The following is a 14,495-nucleotide window of genomic DNA, read 5'->3' as shown; positions in this document are numbered from 1 at the left end:
GGAACAACCTCCCTTCCCTGATGATCTCCTGTAATCAGCAGGTATCTGTTTCCCGTGCCATGCTCAGCCCTATGAATCCAAACCTCAGTGTGTATTTGTAAATCTTTAATGTAGAAGCTGACTGAGGGGATTTGCCTGATACCTACAAATCTCTTTATGGATGTCTTGTTCCTTTATTAACTTGGGATCAAAAAAAAACCCCACCAGCCTGGTTATTTTCATAACTGCATTTTAAAAGGCTACTTTGAAATGGAAATTAGAAAGATTGAAAAAACAAGTGTGATCAAATTTATAATTAGCACGAGGCAATGTGTTTGGTAAAACACCCACTAGGAAACTTTCGGGAACACAATGAAGATGTAATCACATTGATGTTTTCTCTTTTGCAACAAAGTAAGAACTAAAATGTCTGCAGGGTGACAGGCTCAGACTTTGAAGGGATATCCAGACATGAAGCAGAGCAGGATCTGCCCCTGTGAGTTTCCCCAACACTCTTGCAGTGCAAAGGAATGAGTACTTGGGGTCGCCCCCAGGGGATCTCCAAGCTCTTCACACCACCCATCTGTTCTCCCAAGTAATTATCAGACCCTTCTCTCTGGTGTTCATGCCCCAAATCCACACCCCAGGTTGGTGACCCAGCCAGGAGTATCCCCTCATCCAAGCACACTGCTAAATGGAAGAATCTCCAGACCTCGGCTCAGAGGGTGCCCAGTGCCCCAGCCCTCTCCCCACACCCGGCCTTACCTTCCTGCTGAATTCCTGCGCTTTCTGCCTCCTGTCCCTGCGCACGGCATCGCCGCTGCCCGCGGGGTCCCTCGTGGTTGCCCCGCGCTGTGGCCGCAGCAGCCCGAGCCGCAGGGCCCGCCCGCCGCACGACCCCGCCAGGGCGGCCACCGCCTCCGGCAGCATCACCGGCATCCCATCGACCTCCAGCACGTAATCCCCCGGCTCGATCCCGCAGGCCGCGGCGGGAGACTCCGGGCTGACGGTGGCCACTCGCGGGGGGCTGCCGCTCGCCAGCTCGAAGCCGAAGCATCCCCGCGGGCCGGGCGGGAGGCTGGCGCGCTGCAGCCGGGACACCACGCCGATGCTCGGGGGCACGTTGCCGCAGCTCCGGGCCAGCGCCAGCAGCGCCTCGCAGCCCAGCTCGGACACGGGCTGGCCCTCGATCTCCAGCACCTCGTCCCCCGGGCGCAGCCCCGCCCGCGCCGCAGCGCTGCCCTCCTGCACCCGCAGGATGTAGCACGGGCCGCAGCCGCCTATCTGGAAGCCGAAGGACTCGGGCCAGCCCTGGTTGGTTGCCGGCATGGCTGTGACTGGAAAAGAAAGAGGGAAAGAAAGGAGTTGTGGTGGCTTTCCCGCCCTTAACGATCGTTCCCGTAGATGCCATGTGGATCCCACGGCACAGGGGGTTCTAGTCTGTGCTGTGCCCTCCTCACTGCGGGAAGAAATGCCTCAAGATGCTGGATTTGCCCCAGATTTCCCTAAAATAACAGCTTTTATTCTTCTATCACTGGCTGCTGGCAGTGCCATTAGCAGTGAGGAGGCCACGTTGGCTGGAAAGGTTGGGGCTACACATGGCACCCAGACCACGGCCTGGCACAGCCTCTGTCTCTCCTGTCAGTGGCACCCACCTACCCCCTCTGCCCTGGAGGTGTATTTAGGCATCTGCTTGTGTTTATTTCTCTGGAAAAACGGTTATTTAATTTTCCTGGCAAAGCATATTAATGAACAGATGATCCAAGGACTTAAACCCACCTGATTTTAACCAGCTCTTCTCAACACTCAGTATTTTAGCTGTTTGCAACTATAAAATTACTGCAAATTCATTAGAATTTGCCAGATCCTCTCAGCTCTCCTGGGAGCATTTCTTTGTGCCTCCCTGTCCTGTGTATGGATTGTCCTGATCACAGCATCCTGAAATGGCGAGATGAGGATTTTCAGAAGGACTTGTTTGTGATTCATGAGAAGAACTCAGACAGGCTCCATGGATGCTCAAGGAGAAATCGGGCACATCAGCCCTGAACATCTGCAGGAGCTGCCTTTGCCCAAGGTAAATCTGACCAGCTGATGGGCACAGTGCACTTGGGTGCCCTTTCCATGCTGCTCATGTCCAGATGACCTCACTGTGGTCCCTTCCAACCCTCCCACTCTGTGATTCTGTGATGTGCTGACCCTCACTAAAATGATCCCATCTGTCTGTAAAAATGCTTTTTACTCCCATGTTTATTCCATCTGTGTTACTGAACACACATTAAGCTTTTACAAAAACGAAACCAAGCTGTTTGACCTGGACAAATTGTCTCACAAGCTGTGAAGACTCAGCATCACTCAAGAAAACATCCTCAGGAACACACGTTTGGTGCTCTTCAGATCAAAAAGCCTCAAAGAGGCACAGAGCCCAGCAGCAGCCTCAAGGCAGCTTTTGGGGTGTCCCCCCCATGCCTGGGCAGCCCAGGAGGTCCCAGTTTGCTCTGGTCTGGGCTACTGCCAGCACAACAAAGGCATCCCTTCACCCCTTCACCTCGCCTCTGCTGGGGCAGGTGGCTCTCTGGGCTCTGATCTGAACGACCAAAGACATTTCTTCTGCTCTTTAGACCTGGAAAATCTTGCTCAAAATTCACTGCTGCTGAAAACACTGTTTAATACCCAATTGCAGATGAGGGAGAAGAAAGGAGCTCTTCTCATGCCCATATTCAGCAGAGAAATACGTCCCAGCTTGCCAGGAGAGCAGGATTGTGAGGTTGAGCAGGGAATGAGGCATCGCCACAGAAATCTGGGTTCACAACCTGAGTCTGCTCTGCTGATTCAAACAGCTGCTTCAGGCTGTGTTAGAGGGCACCAGAAGTGCCACCTTTGTCAGAAGATATTAATAAGGACCAATACACTGTGACTAACATTGTAAGTGTAATAATCTCATCCTCCTTTGTGAAGCAGTGCTGGTCAAATGCTACCTAAAAATCAGGGACTACTGTTATTATTTAAAAAGGAAACAAAGCTGTTTTCCACATTAACAGTGTGGATGTCAAGGACCAGAAGGGAAGAGTTGAGGGTGAAGCATGGGACAGCAGTGGGATGAAATCCATCTGCGACCAAACACCATCCCTGGGGCTGCTGAGCACAAGTTTTGACAGCTCCAGCAAGAACCCAGTAAGCACTGGGACAGCTCCAGCACCACTGCTCCGGGCTGAGCTCCGGGGAAAAGCCCAGCAGAGCAGCGGGGAGCTGCACCCCCCTTCCACCTCTGCGCCCGTCGGCTCGAGCACTTACAGAAGTCCGCAGCCATCCGAGCGAGCCGGGGGCTCTCACCGGCAGCAGGTTTGTCCCACTAAGGGGTCGAAGCTTTCTCGATTCTCCTCCATCACCCCTAGAAGCCAGTCCCACCTACCCGCAGGGCTCCTGGGAGCATCTTCCCGGCTCCCCCGTCCTCGCTGCAGCCCTCGGAATTCGGGCCCAGCCCTCGCCGGTCTGGGGGTGGCAGAAACGGCTCCTGCACCAGGGCAGGGGGTGGCTGCCCCTTCCTGCACTTCTCACGGGAGCCCTGCGCCCTTCTGGCTGCTCCGGGTCAGCGCCAGACACGCACTAAGGTCTTTCTTGCCTTTTCCTTTTCCTAATTAACCTTATTTCCATCCCAAAGAGAAGCGTGGACGGACTAATTGCCGAGCTCGTCCTGGTTGAGCCTGTTGCTGACCTGAGCCTGCAGATCTGGGGGGAATTAGGAGCTGGAAGGAGGGAAAACAGATTAGCGCCCGTGGAGGGAAATCCTTTACCCACAGGGCAAATCTGAAGCGACAGCACTTTGCAAAGCAGCAGGGACACAGCACTGGGGGACCTGGGAGTGCTGGGACCTCGCTGGCAACGCGAGTGGGACACAGGGATTTTGGGAGTACAACCAACACGCGGTTTGCTGCAGGGTTATGGGGGTCTGGACCAACTTCGGGGCTCACCAGGAGAGCTGTCCCCATCCAGGCCGCTCCAGGCAGGACAGCAGGGGGCCCTCACAGCTGAGTATTTGGCCGCAGGGCCCCCCGTGCTGACACCGACTGTCCCTTAAGCTGCTATTTCTGATTTTCTCCTCGGCTTCCTCAGCACTCAGGGATCCCGGGGCTTAGCACACTAAGAGGTTTTAGGGAATTACACGTCCTGCTGTGGCACCATCTCTTCGTGGACCACACAGCAATCCAGCCTTCCCTTGGCTCCAGCGTGGGCTGTGCAGTGTTGGGAAAGGTGGGAAACAACCTCCCCAGGGAAACCTGGGAGAGCTGACATGGGATCAGGTAAAGCCTTAGGATAGAGAGCTGCAGGGACCTGCTCTGCCCAGCCTGAGGGTGAGCAGGATGTGCTGGAGGGTCTTTCTCCCACTTGTGCCCTTCATGGTCACTGCTGCAGGGGATTGGAGCCCTCCTTCCTCCCACTCCTCCTCCTCCTCCTGTCCTCTCCAGCTCCTTTCTGGCAGGTTCTCCTGCACAAATCTCCCTGAGCAGTGATCCCCAGGCGTTGGGGGATCTGCCCTCCTGTGCTGACACAGACACACACACTCCTCCTACAAACCTCAGGGCATCTCCCACTATTCCCTGCCCAACAGACAAAACTGCAATGAATTCTTTCTTTCAGCCAGCAAAGTAATTGCTTCTTCTCCCCCCCCCCTCCCCCCCGCCCCATTTTTAAGTGACTTGAGCATTTTAAACACTGACAGTGAATTTTAATCCTTGCAAGAACAGAGTCCTGGGATCCCAAGCTAGTGGAGATGTTTCCTCGAAGATCTTCTGCCAGATTTTGACCAGCCAAGACTTTTTAAGTCATTTTCACAGTGTTTGGACTGAATGAGCTTCATCTCTCTCTGTCTCAACCTCTATTAAGGTATTTGCTGGCAGGTTTGTCCTTGGGCACAGCCAGTGAGGGCACCAAGAGTGGATGAGCTCCTCGGAGGTGCCGGTGCCAGTGGTGCCCTCCCTGCAGCTCCTGCCCTGGCTGTGCCCAGGGGCCTTGGCACACAGACCCTGCCTGTCCACCCACAAATAACCCACCATGTGCCCACCCCCATCCCTTCTGTGCTGCCAGACTTGCCAGGTGACACCCAATGTCCCAAACCAACCTGCTTCTGTACCTGCAGAAATTTTGATGTCTCAGTAGGATGGGAAAAAATGGCTTTTCCCCTCCATCCTCCATCAGGAACCAAGTGTCTCAGGCTGCACGCCAAGTGAGCTGTGCCCCAGGAACATTTTGGCTGAATTTCTCTCTCTCAGGGTCTGGTTTGGTGCACTGGGGGCCTCGAACTTATCGGGCGAAAAAAGTCCCTTCCTGAAACTTGCCCTCCTCTGCTGCCTCCAACCAAGCCCATTCATCTCCTCTGGGTGCCAAAGCCCCCGGAGCACCCCTGGAGCTCTTACCTCAGCTGCCCCAGCTCCAGCCAGCGGCACGGCAGGACCCGGAGCTGGGAAAACCATCCCAGCAGTTGGGGAGCCTTCGGTCGCTGTCGCTGCGGCCGCGACCGGCCGAGTTTCTCTGGCAAATTCCAGCCGGGCACCGTAACCCAATCGGCCCCTCGGCGGCTGCACGGGCGGTTTCAGTTGTCAGACACCACGGAGGGACGCGGCACAGGGCTGGATCCTGCGTTTTCCCACCTCACCCCGGCCCCAGGTGAGATCCAGCAGGTGCTGGAGCAAACCCACCTCACCTGAGACGGGGCAGGGTGAGGAGGCTCCGGGTGAGAAGGGAACGTAGTGCTCAGAGCTCTGATAAGGCACGAGGATTTTGCTTTAGACATTCCAACAAAGGCCACAAAACTGAAGGAATTACTGGAAATTCCTAAGGCATGATGAAGGCTGGGCCGGGGCAGCGCCAGGGACCCTCTGGGGAGAAGGAAGCAGCGCATCGGCTGCTCGGGGCTCCCCCGGTAACTGCCCGGGGCTGCGAGAACGCGGCACGGGGCGCTGGGGTTATAAAGACATTTAATTTACACTTTCGCGGCTCCAACCCTCCTCCCCCGCCGCCGCCCCGGCGCCCTCCGCAGCCGAGCGCTGGTTCCTCGCTGGGGCCGCTCCGGGAACGCTCCCTGCGGGGCCGCCGGGGCGCGGGAGGGCGCTGGAAGCCGCTGGAAGCCGCTGGAGAGGCTGGGAAGGGCCCTTCCGCGGGGCTGGACGGCGCGGACCGGGCGGCAGCTCCGCGGTCCCGGGATCCCCCGGGATCCCCCGGGATCCCCCCGGGGCTGGAGCGTGTGCGGGGAAGGGAGCGGAGCTGGGGAAGGGGCTGGAGCACCAGGAGCGGCTGAGGGAGCTGGGGGGGCTCAGCCTGGAGAAAAGGAGGCTCGGGGGGGATGCCAGGGGAGACAGGAGGGGGAGCCAGGTGGGGGTCGGGCTCTGCTCCCAGGGAACAAGGGACAGGACAAGGGGAAACGGCCTCAAGCTGTGCCAGGGGAGGTTTAGGTTGGATATTGGGGGAAATTTCTTCGTGGAAAGCGTTGTTAAACACTGGAAGGGGCTGCCCAGGGAGGTGGTGGAGTCCCCATCCCTGGAAGTGTCCAAGGAATGACAAGATGGGGATGGGGCACAGGGGGGACTCCATGGGCTGGGAGGGCTTTTCCAACCTAAAGGATTCTGTGAATCTGTCTTGGCCCTCACAGAAATACTAAAAACCTTGACCTCAGTCCTGTGCACTGGTGGAGGGACTGGGATGTACTGGTGGGGGGGACTGGGATGTGCTGGTGGAGGGACTGGTATGTGCTGGTGGAGGGGTCCAGGGGGTCCTGCCTGGGCTGGGGCTGCTCCATTCCCATGGTCAGTGAATCCCAGGCCCTGCTGCAGGGACTCAGCCCCGGGGGGCTCTCACAGCTGCTTCTCTTTCGTTCCAGGGCTCGGGATGGACTTCCTGACGCTCTTCTTGGTTTACCTGTGCTTTGTGCTCCTTGTCACTGCTCTGCTCTGCCTCTGCTCGGGAAGGAAGGAGAGTTTCCTCACAAGGAGTGTCACCAGGGCAAGCCAGGTAAAGAACTGGCCTTCCAGGCAATGAATGAGCTGCCAGGTAAAGCACTGAGCTTCCAGAGGAACCATCATCTCCTGGTCTGGTGGTCTACCCCACTTCATTGTGCTAAAATTAGTGCAGCTGCTTTATTTCTGCTCCCTAAGAAATACCAGTGTATGTGGTTAGAGTGATAATATAGTATATTTCATATTTCATCTTGTTTTGACAACTGCTCTCAAGGAAGTGGGGCTGGAAATAGAAATAAACTTCCTTTCAGCTCTTTAAATCCTGCCCAAGCAGGTAGTAAAAAACCATTTGAGTCTCACAGCTCCTGTCCCTGCCTGTGCCTGTCTGAGGTGGGGGTGAGGATGGAGCTCCTCAAAATGCTGGAAGCACCTTTTCTGTGACACCACAACATGTCAGCTTTGAGAAATTAAATAATAATCAGGCCCTGGGAATTTTCAGTTTTATGTTATTTGTTGCTGTCATTGAGGGGAAAAAGATGGAGGAGGTTTAAGGATTAAAATAGAGAATTATAACTGGTGGCAAATATTTTAGGGGAAGCTCTTTAATGTGTGTACTAATGCTGCAGGCTGTTATATGCTAAGAAAGAGGGAGGAATGAAGAGTTTTAAAAGAGGATTAAGAATTGGCATTTTATTGTCAGAACGGAGAATTGGAAAAGCACCAGCTCATTTTTCTGTCTGTTGGGCTGTGTCTGAATGAAAAGGGAAAAAAAAGCTGTAGTACTCCTGGAAGGGAAACGATGAGAGAATTATCACTTCTCTTGTAAATTATATTTAATGCTGTTCACAGGAGTTCAGACAGACTTTGATTTTCATTCCTAGTATTATACTCGATCTTGGTTTATGGACACACTGTGCAGAGAAATTGATTATTTCCCCCATACAAGCAGGAATTAAAATACTGCTGTGGTGTGGAGCCACTGTCTGGAGGAAATTAATTGGTATTTGTACATATGAAGTAAATCCATGTGAATATAATCAATACTTTACCTGAACAGGCTCCCCAGGGCAGTGGGCACAGCCCCAAACCTGCCAGAGCTCAACAGCCATTTGGACAACACTCTCAGGGGCAGGGTGGGATTGTTGGGGTGTCCTGTGCAGGGCCAGGAGTCGGACTTGGATGACCCTCCTGGGTCCCTTCCAACTCAGGACATTCCATGGTTCTGTGATTAAATAGTTTCTCAGGACAATATTTTAAATTCACTTCTAGCTGTAATTGATGAATGTAAATAATGTAAGTATGTAAATAATGAAGTGTATAAGCCTGGAAGGCTGTTGAGGTTGCACTCAGGGTGCTTTCCTGCTGGGTTGTGTCTCCTCTGGCAGCAGGCTTTGAAAAGCCTCTTCTCACAAACACTTGCCCCTTGAACCGCTGAGACGAGACGCGCCAGTTATCACCAAAATATTTAGCATCTTCTCAGCTCCACATATGCTTTTTGCCTCCTGGTCTTTCACATCTGAGGCAGGAAGCTCTCGCTGCATATTTTCTTTCCGTTTTCAACCAGAAATAGGCTCAGCTGCTCTAATTCCTCCTCCAGGAACTGTGTGTTGCTATAGAGATGTGTGGGCTCGGAGCAGAGTCAGGCACAGGCACAGGCCATGGGGATTCACCCCATGAGCACAGGCAGGTCCTCCCTCACAGGCAGGTCCTCCCTCACAGGCAGTTCCTCCCTCAGCACCTTGGACTGTGCTTGAAGGGGCAATTAGACATGGAGCCATCAGGCTGGATCAGACGAGTTGAAGAAACCAGATTTTGGGGGGTTGGTTGGGTTGTGGGGGTTTTTTTCTCTTTCTGGAGGCCAGCAGGCTTTATCCCTTTGCTTATCTTCACTTGATCTGTCAGATGGCCTGATGGAGCATATTGTAGCTGGGGAATTGCTCAGTTCTATCCCCTGCTTAACCAGTGCCCAGCCTACACCCACCCTAAGCTCCTTAGAACTTTCACACATTAACCCAGATACATTTGTTTGGGCTCCCAGGAATGTGGAACCCCAGCAGCATGCCTGCCTCTGCCCTTTCCTCATGGAAAGCGTGGAATTGGAACTGCCCAGGACGGTTTGGAGTCTCCAGCCCTGGAGGTGTCCAGGGAAGGACTGGCTGTGGCACTCAGTGCTCTGGGCTGGGGGACAAGGGGGGGATGGGGCACAGGGGGGATCCATGGGCTGGGAGGGCTTTTCCAGCCTAAATGATTCTGTGACTGTGTGTTATGGTTGGGCTGGATGATCTTGAAGGTTTCTTCCAACCTTGGTTCTGTGATGAGGAGCTCAGATGCTCCTGAAAATGAGCCTCCTCCCCGGTGCTGTGACAGTACAAACACAGAACTGAGGGGCTGGGGACTTGTGTTTAAATTTGAGCTTCCCCAAGGCAGAGGTGATGTGCAGTTCAGGTAACACAGCATCTCCATTTCCCTCAGGTGCTCTCGCTGGTGATCCCCACCCAGCTGCAGAGGGTGGCACACAGGCTGGCACACGGGGCACTGCACAGGCTCTTCCACACCAGGTATTGCCCTTTCCTGCCTTTGGTGTTAATTTTCACTAATATTTGTGGTTGCTGTTGGGCTCTCCTGCCACCATCAGAGCTTCCAGTGTTATCCTGAGATGTTCCCTCTTCGTTAGGGATGTTTGTCAGGGGTTACAGGTTCCCTTTAAGGTTTGCCACGCTGTTGTCTCTCTCTTCCTTGCTTGTTGTTTAGAAGGTGGTACCCTGAAACATTTGAGCATATTGACAAATGAAGATAATGTGGCTCAGTAACAGATGTTGGTCACACTGGTAGGAGCTGCGTCCCCACAGGAATTACCACGACCTCTGTGGCAGCTGCAGATGGAGCCAGACTCACAGGCTCCATCCTCTCCCTCAAATCCCATTAGTCCTTGTCCAGCAGCCTGGATGTCCAGGTGGCTGGAGGGAAGCTGCCCAGCTGCCAAAGTGCAGCCTGCTGGATTCAGGTGGATTTTGTAGGGTCTGTAAACTCCAGTGCTTCAGGAATCATTTAAATACCTTTCCCTGGGGACAGGAGCTCCAGTGTGACAGACACTTCAGGGTGTAACATCTCCAGCTGTGCTGTGAGTGCTGGGCTTGTTGTGCTACCTGTTTTGCAGATCCTCTGCTGTAACCTGGGACAGAGAGGTGACCCCCCATGCACTGAACTGCTGTCCACCTCTGCCAGCCTCCTGCCACTCTTACTTCATGCAGCAGCTCATATTACTACAGTGTTTTTAAGGTTGTTTACTGGAGTTTTCTTTGCTGTCAGAGCAGCAAATGTCTTCTGGCAGAATGTTTTATGGCCTGTTACTGTGGCATGTTTTGTCAGCAGCAAAGTGATTATGAGACTTTGTACTGACAGGGAAGAAAAATCCAAAGGGCGTGGAAATAATGTGGTGAATTTAACTGGCATATTTAAAGGAGTGTATGTGGGAAGAAGAGAAAGAGAAGCCAGTGGATGGAGAAAACACTATTAATATGCAATCCATGCTGGCCTGAAAACCTAAAAGAGGTGTCTCCTTGCATTTGGAAAGTCTTTGATCACCTCTGAGTGTACTTGACCTGTTAATCAGGATGCTGAGTATTAAATAGACTGTCCCCTTTCTGTTCCAGGAGCTGTTTGTTTGTTGTCCTGCACATAGCCTTGCAGGCTGCAGTGTTTGGGGAATACACCTGGGAAGTGTTTGGGTACTGCTGGGAGCTGCAATTCCACCTCCTCCTCCTCCTCCTGCCCTACCTGCTGCTGGCTGGGAACATGGGCTGCTTCCTGCTCTGCTCCCGGGCCAATCCTGGTAAGCTCATGCTCGTGCTGGAGCTGTTTGAAAACCAACCTTGGAAATTCTATGAAAACCTCTTTTTTTCACTGTTTTCCTTGTTTCTTTGACAGGTATAATAACAAAATCCAACCATGCATCCCTGGTTAAGGTTTATGCTTATGATGGTGTGATGTTCCAGAGAGGCACCGTCTGCCCCACGTGCACCATGGAGAAGCCAGCCAGGTCCAAGCACTGCAGTAAGGGCCTGAGCTTCCCTGAGAAGTGATCCTTTCCCAAAGGAATCCTGCACCAGGAGCTGCAGTTCCCACTACAGCTGTTCTGTGATGAGCTCAGTGCACACAGGGCTGTGCTTGTTTTCCTGGGGTCCCAGCTCACAGCTGCATTTGCCCAGCCCTGGAGCTGCTCTGTTGCTGTTTCTTCTCACAGAAATTACCAGTTCTGATGGTCTAATTCAGGGTCAGGAACAGCCAAGTTTTTGAGCAGCTGGAAGTTAAATGACAAATTACCACCTGTCGAGACATAAGTTCAGGATTTTGTGTTTCACAGAATCGTAGAATCCTGGAATGGTGGAGGTTGGAAAGACTTTAAAGACCCTCTTGTTCCAACCCCCTGCCATGGGCAGGGACACCTTCCACTAGCCCAGGTTGCTCCAAGCCCTGTCCAACCTGGCCTTGGACACTTCCAGGGAGGAGGAGTCCACCACCTCTTTTTCAGCCAGACAGTTTGCTGTTATCTAAAATAAAGGTGGGAGCTACAATCTCTACCTTTCAGGTGCTTTGCTGTGCAGTTCTGTCCGGGAAACCAAAGCCTTGGTGCTGCTGCCTCAGTGAATAAAAGAGGATAGGGGTGATTTTTCTTATGATATGTATCTGTAATTAATTTCCTTGGCTCAGAAGCTGTCAGCTAAATCCCAACCACCATCCTCACGTATTTTCGAGTTGAAAGCTGTCCCAGGGCATGTAAAAATCAAACTGGTTCCTTGGCAGCCCCGTGACCAGGCTGCTGTGGTGTCCCTGCCCCCAGGTGTGTGTGGGACATGCGTGCATCGCTTCGACCACCACTGTGTGTGGCTCAACAACTGCGTGGGGGCCTCCAACGCTGCCTGGTTCCTGCTCTACCTGCTCTCCCTGACAGCCATGGCCACTGCCCTCGCTGCCATCACCCTGTCCTTCCTCAGCCACGTGGTGCAGCTCTCCAACCTCCTGCACAGCACTTACCTGGATGCCCAGGGCCAGGAGCACCCCGTGGAGATTCCCTTTCTCGTCCAGGTGAGTTGATGCTACGGAAAGTTTGGCCTCGCTCTTTGCTGTCAGGAATCTTTCCCCGCTCCCTGCAGTCTGTTCCCATCCTGGGAGTTTTAGCAGCACAGCTGATTAGGTTTGGAAAGCTGCCATGGCAGAACACTTGAAAAATGTGGGGGTTTTCTCACGGCACTTCCTCGTGCTCTTCCGTTCTTTGGGTTTCTGTCTCCAGTATCTGTCACTCAGCAGACCTGGTTCACAGAGAATGAATTTACATTCCATGGCCTCCCACTGCAGTAACATTTAGGAAACAGCTGACAATCCTTGACATCCTCATGGAGATGTTAAAGCAGGACCCACTACCCTGGAATTTAGATACTGGGAATATTTTCTCACATGTGCAAGCAGAGGGTGACTGTGAGTCTCTCTAGCACTTGAGTGATTTTTATCTCAGTCCCCTCATCCCTGTAGTGTGGCAGTGAGGTGATAAGTACCAAGTGCTTTATCTTTTCCTCATCCTAGACAGCAGATATTTCAGCCTTGGACTCTTACAAAGGGATCCTGGTCAGGAAGTGTTTGAGCAATGCCATTACCACTCCCCAGGAGTGGGATTTGACTCAGAAAAGAGCTGCTTAAACTGTATCATGTCAGCAAAACCCAAAGTTGTACCAGATTGTTGCCCCTTCATTTGGCAGTTTGTTTTCAGATGATTTGTGTTACTGTTTTGCGAAGTAAAACAACAACAAAAAACAAACAAGCAAAACTCCAAACACAAACAGTTGGAAATAGATGGGTGTAGAAAATCCTCCCACATATTAGCAAGGCTTGGGAGAAAATACATGTCTGGAACTCTGCATGCTCTGCTCAGAGGTTCAAGCAGAATCATGGAATTGTTAAGGTTGGGAAACACCTTTAAGATCATCAAGTCCAACCATCAAGCAGCACCTCAGCTCTGTTCACCACTAACCCAGGTCCCCAAGTGCCACATCCACACGGTTTTTGAACACTTCCAGGGATGGGGACTCCACCCCTGCCCTGGGCAGCTGTGGCAATGCTTTGCAACCTTTTCTGCGAAGAAATTTTCCCTAATATCCAACCTAAACCTCTCCTGGTGCAACTTGAGGCCGTTTCTTGAGGAATGGACCCTTGCTGAGCTGGGTGGGGGTTGGGGCTGGGACCTTGTTCCTGGGGCTCCCCCCCCAGCTCCATGTGCACATGGATGTTCATTCCAGCTGGGGTTTTACAATGGCCATGTGATTTAATCCTCCAGTTTTTTAAGTTATTTTTCTCTTTCCTTGCAGCACCTTTTCTTGACTTTCCCTAGGATTGTCTTCATGCTGGGGTTTGTTATCCTGCTCACACTCGTCCTGGGTGGATACAGTGCTTTCAGTCTGTACTTGGCCTTCACCAACCAAACCACCAACGAATGGTGTAAATCCAGAAGATTTGGGGTGTCCCACCATCTCTCATCACAGCCCCCTGACAGACAAGTTGTCTACAAAAACATTTATTCTAAAGGAATCTGGAGGAATTTAAAGGAAATCTTTAGGCCTCCAACAGCATTGGAAAGGAAGAAAAAAACATGAAGATATTTGTGCATCTTTAAACTTTTTTGGTAAGGTTTTTATTCCAGCAGTGGGTTTGGATGCCCCAAGCAGCTTTTGGAACAAGATTACTGCAGAACTCAGGTTGATGGTGCCCCAGCAGAACAAGGTTAACATCCCTCCCTCTGTGAGGTCTCTGAGGTTCAGCTCAGTCCTGTCTGCAGGATACAGGGACCAGTAGGAATTTCCTGGGATGGAGAGGCTGGTTTGGTCCATCTTCCTGCAGTGAATGTTCCTCTCTGGGAAGGGCCAACACAGAGCTGCTGGGAATTTTGAATTAGCTGCACCTTTTGTGAGTATCTTGGTGTGGGAAATGATTAACCCATTACTGTAACAGTAAGTACAACAGGTTGTATGTATGTAACTGGAAAAAAGATGGTTATTGACAGGATCTTAACCTACAGAGACCATGTTCTGCTGCAGATTTTGTACTAATGTGGAGCACCTGCATTTCAGGAAGGACATTAAAGTACTGCATCCCCTTACCTGTCTCTTCCTTGATCCCTGTTTTCAGCTCCTTCACAATGAGATGCCATTTCAGCCTGAAAATTGTGAAAATGGGAAAGTCTGGACTGAATCCTCATACCCATCTCTGGAGAGAGAAGGGTATCACAGATTTGATACCGAGCTCTGGACATACAGATTCCAGACTTAATCCTTCTGGCATTTCCCATCTTTATTCCATTGTTTGATTTTAGGCATTTCTCTGTATTTTGGGCACTTTGCTGCCGGGGAAGTTGGAGTTTCCAGGGCTGCCCCCTGCAGTCACTGACCAGGCCACATCAAAGCACAGCAGTGACTAGTCCCCCACTTCTTAAGCACGATATAAATGCCCCCATGTCTTTCTCCTTCCAGAAATTCTTCTGTTTGTGTGATAATAGAGCAGAAATTAGAAAAAAAAAATATA

At 52.1% G+C, this 14,495-nt stretch overlaps 2 protein-coding genes across 8 annotated transcripts in view; one reads left to right on the top strand and one right to left on the bottom strand.

Annotated features, from left to right (window-relative positions):
• The window catches only part of LOC113953387 (delphilin-like), a 33,784-nt gene extending 32,476 nt beyond the window's left edge, over positions 1-1,308 (bottom strand). Inside the window, 1 exon segment of the mRNA XM_027656477.1 lies at positions 745-1,308. Within this exon segment, the coding sequence (XP_027512278.1) occupies positions 745-1,308 (564 nt within the window).
• Positions 1,309-5,549: 4,241 nt separating this feature from the next.
• Positions 5,550-14,073, top strand: ZDHHC4 (zinc finger DHHC-type containing 4). 7 transcript variants are annotated; one of them, XM_027656417.1, is made up of 7 exons: positions 5,550-5,640; positions 6,851-6,981; positions 9,399-9,484; positions 10,580-10,758; positions 10,854-10,979; positions 11,767-12,011; positions 13,286-14,073. In XM_027656417.1, exons 2-7 carry the CDS (start codon positions 6,859-6,861, stop codon positions 13,568-13,570), a joined length of 1,044 nt encoding a protein of 347 aa, XP_027512218.1. In that variant the 5' UTR covers positions 5,550-5,640; positions 6,851-6,858; the 3' UTR covers positions 13,571-14,073. The 7 variants fall into 7 exon arrangements, with proteins under 7 accessions (XP_027512218.1, XP_027512220.1, XP_027512219.1 ...); XM_027656419.1 differs by lacking the exon at positions 5,550-5,640 and adding an exon at positions 6,133-6,215; XM_027656418.1 differs by lacking the exon at positions 5,550-5,640 and adding an exon at positions 6,141-6,247.
• The last annotated feature ends 422 nt before the right edge of the window (positions 14,074-14,495 follow it).

This window comes from Corapipo altera, unplaced genomic scaffold (assembly GCF_003945725.1).
Source record: "Corapipo altera isolate COAL_440 unplaced genomic scaffold, ASM394572v1 104, whole genome shotgun sequence".
In the NCBI taxonomy this organism is placed as follows: domain Eukaryota; kingdom Metazoa; phylum Chordata; class Aves; order Passeriformes; family Pipridae; genus Corapipo; species Corapipo altera.
This window is presented reverse-complemented; position numbering and strand designations above follow the sequence as displayed.

Coding starts and splice junctions, on each gene's coding strand:
- ZDHHC4 (XM_027656414.1), top strand. CDS start 6,673: ATGTACTGGTGGGGGGGACTGGGATGTGCTGGTGGAGGGACTGGTATG. Junction 9,485..10,579: donor CACAGGCTCTTCCACACCAG/GTATTGCCCTTT, acceptor TTTCTGTTCCAG/GAGCTGTTTGTTTGTTGTCC. Junction 12,012..13,285: donor AGATTCCCTTTCTCGTCCAG/GTGAGTTGATGC, acceptor CTTTCCTTGCAG/CACCTTTTCTTGACTTTCCC.